This window comes from Crocodylus porosus, unplaced genomic scaffold, assembly GCF_001723895.1.
Source record: "Crocodylus porosus isolate Cpor-Errol unplaced genomic scaffold, CroPor_comp1, whole genome shotgun sequence".
Taxonomy (NCBI): domain Eukaryota; kingdom Metazoa; phylum Chordata; order Crocodylia; family Crocodylidae; genus Crocodylus; species Crocodylus porosus.
The window spans coordinates 101139646-101145645 of record NW_017728943.1 but is presented as its reverse complement, the minus strand read 5'-3'; the positions used below and the strand labels follow the sequence as shown (position 1 = coordinate 101145645).

The following is a 6000-nucleotide window of genomic DNA, read 5'->3' as shown; positions in this document are numbered from 1 at the left end:
AGGGGGGATCTTGTGGCCTGTTATAAACTAGTCAGGGGGGAGATCAGCAGGCATTGGGGGAGTCCCTGTTCCCCCGAGCACTGCCAGGAGTGACCAGGAATAACAAGCTGGAAGAGGGTAGGTTTAGGTTAGATATCAGGAGGCGCTACTTCACAGTTAGGGTGGCTAGGGTCTGGAACCAGCTTCCCAGAGAAGTGGTGCAGGCTCCTAACCTGGGGGTGTTTAAGAGGAGGTTAGATGAACATCTTGCTGAGGTCATTTGACCCCAGTATTCTTTCCTGCCATGGCAGGGGGTTGGAGTAGATGATCTGCTCAGGTCCCTTCCGACCCTAGAAACTATGAAACAGTGCTCCTCACCTCTCCTACCCTCACTTTAAAAATAGGCAGTGTCTGCCAAGGAGCATTCACAGTCTGGGGCCATGACATTGGAAATTCATTTTCCTCTACTGCAGCAGTTGTTAAACTTGTGGGCCCAACGATAAAAAACAGGGTTGCAAAGATGCTTGACAGTGTCAACAGATTATACAGGGATCCAGGTTTTCCATCCGCTGTGGGAAATGTGGAGATTTAACCCAAAGGAGAAAAATCACCGATGTATTTCAAGGTCAGTTTTTCACATTTGTTCCTCATTTCCATGTGCTCAGGGAGAGCCAGGCCTGACAATAAGGAGGGGGAAGGAGCTGCAGAGAGAAGTTGGGGGGGGAGGGAAGGAAGAGGTTAATGGGGCTACATGACTTCTCCACATTTATTCTCCCTGTTGTAGCAGTGGGAAGGGGACAAAATTTAAGACAAGCTTACAATAGTCAGATTCTATACTTGAAAAATTCTGTAAAATTTACAAATTTTCCATATACAGAACCTAATTATTGGAAATTGTCTTATAATCGGGGTCATTTTACATTTGAATAATATGGTAATCTTTTAGCATCTTTGGACAGAGATGCATTTAAACATTAGGTATTAAGTAGATGCTTGATCCATGACCAAATATACTGGATATATGAGCAAATCCAGGATTTCCTAAAGGGGGTATGGCACAGCACCTCGGACTATAAGTGGCCAAGGCCTCCAGGGGACACTGGAGAGCTGGGCAAAGAGCAGGCATTGGAAGAAGAAACCCACCAACCCTCTGCTGTAGTCCCTGGGTTGACAAGCAGGCAGGAGCCCTAGAGTCAGTTCTGTCCCACACTCCAGCTGCTTCCTGCAGCCCGTGGCTGGAGCAAAACAAGAGTGCCTCCCCACCATGCCTGTGTCAGCTAGGAACTGGGAATGGCAGCGGGTGGGTTCCTGCTTCCAGTGTCTATTCCCAGAGAACAGGGGACACATGGGAGGGGACAGAAACAGGATGAAGAAACCTGCTTGCTGCTGCCACTTTCCTCCAACAAGCCTGTTACCATATGCCCCATTTTAGTGGGGCAGTCCCAAATTTCAGCTGCTGGTTCCTGGCTGGCTATTGAGAATTATAATAGGTGTCCTGGAAACACAAGGGCACAGGGCGCAGTCTGGCCAGGGTTTGGAGTGGTGTGGAGCACCTTGCAGGCAGGCAGATAGGTACCACTAACTGCCCAGCATGCAGCCTATCCCCACCAACTTGTGAGAGCATCTGGGCAGTGTCCCAGATTCCCAAAATTTCCATATGGCCAGCCTACTTACCTGACAGTACATCCGGAGTGGGGTAGAAATGGATCTGCATCTCACAGCTTCACATCAGCTGGAGATAAGCAATGACACAGGGGATGGGAGTGGGGCGAAGGAAAGGAGGGTTCTTCCTTTAAGCATCTGGTCCTCATCAGCAACAGACAGGGAGCAGGGTGGCTAGGAGCAGGGTGGCTAGGAGCAGGTGCACGAAGCAGCAACCTGCCTGCTATCACTACTGTCCCTGGCACCCTTCAGGAACTACAGCCTGTAACCTGAGCAGGGCAGAAGTGGCTCTGAGACTCTGCACCTGCATCAACTAGGGACAGCAAGGGTGGTGGAAAGAGGGTATGACCATACTGCCGCACCCTGCCCCAATCTCCCAAATCTGCCACTGACAGGGTACAATAGATGAATGCAACATATTGTTAAAGATATGCTGGTATTTCGTTTTATACAAGTGAATAGCACTGCCTCTCATAAAGAAGCTGGTACATTTAAGTACAACTGTTAGAATACAGATATATTAAATAATCAGATTACTTTCACAAAAGACTATACTGGGATTGAGACAGAGATCTGTCTTATTACATGTTCTGACATGACTAGTTTCTTGGCACCTTCTTCATGCTAAATATTTTCTTAACATAAATTTTGAGAGCTAAATTTAATAACTAACCATACCATAATGAGACAGCTAGCATCTCAGGTGATACAAAGCAGTATTGACTCCACTGAAATCTATGGAGTTACCTCAGTTTAAACAAACTGAGGATATGGACCATTTAACCATGGTAAAGCAGACAATGCTGATGACTTGGCAAGTGTAGCTATTTACATCACAGATAAATGTAGTCCCCAATACCTCTAGGTTCCAATTTAATACCACAGAATAAATAAACAAAAAGGTACCTGAATCTCTCTTGTCCTGCTGTGTCCCATATCTGCAATTTTACATATTTACCACCTACATTTATTATCTTTGAACCAAATTCCACTCCAATAGTATGATTCGAGTCATCTTTGACTAAAATAGAAAGGGAAACAAGTTTAATATTTTGAGAACAAATGAAGTGCATGATTAAATTTTTTATCTAAATATTTCAAATATATTCATTTGGAAAACAGGAGCATAAACAGTGAAAGCACTGTAAAGCACTATTGAATATTTACTGTAAAATTTTGAGTATATCATTTCTGCAGAGCATATTCAAATTTAGGCAAAAGCAATTTTTCAAAATATTACCATAACATGCAGAGTAACTAAACACTTCTAGAAAGACAAAATTAATTATACATAAATCATATGGTTTCAGTATTACCAATTTATACTTGTAATATTTTTGTACATCCTGACTAACACCTCAAGGGCCATGTACAAATGTTCAGTTGCTCCTGAGAAAGTCACTGCTCTCTCAGGAGGAACTAGGAATGTAAATATAGTTTTAAAAAAGTGTATTTGTTTAGCTTCCTCTAATTACATAGGTTAAATGTTTAACCAATAACACAGTAGCTTGGACACAGCTGCTGCTGGGAGCCCATTGACTGGGGGCACAGGAGGAGAAGGCAAACCCAGCTAGACAATCCTGTGTGCACTGGGAGGGAGGGAGCACCTATGAATGAGAAGCTAATTGCTTACTTGAGTCATGAGGCTGCTGCTGTTTTCCTATTAGGCTGTGAGTACTAGCCCCATCCCTGCCTTCCTGCCCTCTGTCTTCTAGTTCCTGCTGGGGCACTGTGAGGCTTCACTTCTCCCCTTCCCTGCCAGACTGTGCCTACCTGGAGCTCAAGGATAACCAGTAAGCTGACTGGTTATTACTGCACTTATCGGTTAAAAGATTAATTGCTTAACCTTTCACATCCCTAGGAGGAACCACAACTGTAGAACTGCTCAGGATTTTTCTCCCAGAGGAAAAAAGCGGTTTCTGGCGAAAAACAGCTTGAGGAAGAACGGGGTTAAATCACTCCTGCGTGTTAACATATTTATGCTGCAGGGAGACATAGGTTAACCCTGAGCAGTCTGGGTCAGCCAAACAGGGCTGCCCTGTGCACTGCTGCCATTCTGTCTCTAGGCACACTAAGGGAGTCTGACTAGCACGCCAAGACATGAGCACAGGGCCCCGTGGCTGCACAGTATCAGCACTACAAGCTCTCTGCTCTTCAGGGGCTCAGCATTCAAATGTCTATTCAGGCATCTCCAGATAAGTTTTGCCTACCAGGATAATAAACCCGGAGGATTTTCCCAGGTCATTTGAATGTGCCTATGCAGACAAGATCAATACAAAGGTCTTCTCTACTAAATAAAGCTATTTCTGTTAGCAAGGTTTGGAGTGTTTTGTTATGGTCTGGGAGACCATGTTTTCTACAGCTTTGATCTATTTTTAAAGCAAAATCAATACAAACAGCAGAACATAAAAAAACCCCCAACTCAATTCTGCCTACAAATATTATGGCTCTATTGCTCCCTTTTTTTTGGGGGGGGGGGGTTGGGGAGGGAGAGAAGTACAGGCAGTCCTCAACTTACAATGTTTCAAGTTACAACATTTATAAATTAACACCTTGTTTCAACTTTCTGATGGCAGTTTCAACTTTACAACGCTTGATCCTACACCATGCCACGCCACATCACTCAATAAGTCTGCTGTGTCACCTATCTCCCAGAAGAATATCTGTCCAAACTTCCTTGGACACTTGTTAAGAAAGCAGACAAGACTCCAGAAAAACCTGCAGACATGACTCCTCAGAAGACTCCAGCCAAGAACCCTTCAAGAAGTCCAACCAAGAGTCCTTCAAGAAGTCCAGCAAAGTCACCTCAAAGAAGTCCTTCCAAATCAATATGATAGCTATTTACAATATAAATACATTAGTGTAGCTATATTACTCATCTACAATTGATTGAGTACAAAATTCTGGGTTATTTTTGGTGAAAATAGGATATCGGGCCTCATTTCAGGAACCAATCCTCCGTTTATAACACTGTTTTCTGCGGGAAAAGCGATTTCAAGTTACAACGTTTCGACTTAAGATACGGTTTTCACGAACCAATTGTGTCATAAGTCCGAGGACTGCCAGTATACACTTTCACCTATACACACAACTGATATTACAAAACATTCAGTAAAACATGCATTCACATTTAAATATATGATCACCTTCATAGTGCAAATATGGGGCCATGTAAGGGTTGCTTGATAAATGGATATCATCTGTTCTTGGGCTACTCAAGAGCTAAAATAGCTTATTCATTGGCCACAAACTGTACAAGGTACACCCACATCTTATGATGTATTTCTGAACCCTAGGTATTTATTTTTAATTATCATTATAGATGTAAAACAAACACGTAAACAGCAGATTTAAAGAAAACTATTGCCAATTACTTAGCATGAAAAGCAGAGTTTCTAGGTTTCCAAGTCTCATGACTTTGATATTGAGAGTAAGGTAACCTGGATTATAGATCTTGACCAACAGGCTTCCTGTGCATCTTTGGGCAACTACTGTACTTCTCTTTGCCTCATCTGTTCACTTAGATATGTAAAATAACTTGAGAGCCTTCTGCATAAGCATACAAAGAAATATGTATTCTGATGAGGTTTAGCGAGCTCCATGCTGCGATCAGAAACATGTTAGCTATTTGTTTAAACATGACTCATTATTAACATGCTTTAGTGTGGCTTGCCAGGCCTTTGCAGAAAGGGTCTATGACTACACATTAAGTTCTACACTACAGAGATTAAGTCTACTATGCAGTTTTATAACATGGCTCAAGCCACACACTTCTCAGGAAATCCACATCTAGATTGTGGAAATACATTTTGCTAACTACAGCCTAGAAGTGGTTGAAGCTAGCAAAGAATTAAGATCAATACAGATAGTCATCAGTTTAAAATGTTGTACTGATAAAATGTCAAGCACTAACTATCCTCAAGTATACTTACATTTCTTCTCAATAAATTGATGAAGTAAACAGGATTTGCCAGTTCCAGCATTTCCAATGACTAAGAACTTAAACAGAAAATCTGAAGAATGAAAACAAAAGAAACCATTAAAACAAAAGAAGAGCCAAACATTTAAGGCATTTGCTATTTTGAATATCTGCTTTTTACTTTTTCACAAGATTAAATATGGAGAGAAAAGTCTTCAGTCAGTCAGCTCATATTTTAGTGAGAAAACTCAGCGTGTTGACAGATGAAAATTTCAGAGGAGAAGTCAGTCAACCTACTGCAACTTCTGTTGGTCGGCTATTGTGGGGTAACTGGAAGATATACTGCAATAGTTACCCTCACGCTTTGTCCGGGGATAAGTTACTGTGGTTCAACTTATTATGGGGAAGGAGTCAAATTAAATAATCACAACAGATCAGCT

At 42.2% G+C, this 6000-nt stretch overlaps 1 protein-coding gene across 1 annotated transcript in view; it reads right to left on the bottom strand.

The window, feature by feature from the left end:
* Window positions 1–6000, bottom strand: part of RAB4A (RAB4A, member RAS oncogene family) — a 33465-nt gene that overhangs the window by 9426 nt on the left and 18039 nt on the right. Inside the window, exons 2-3 of the mRNA XM_019549869.1 lie at window positions 5574–5654; window positions 2548–2662 (exon numbers count right to left, since the gene is read on the bottom strand). Coding sequence (XP_019405414.1) covers window positions 2548–2662; window positions 5574–5654 — 196 coding nt within the window. The remainder of the gene's footprint in view (window positions 1–2547; window positions 2663–5573; window positions 5655–6000) is intronic.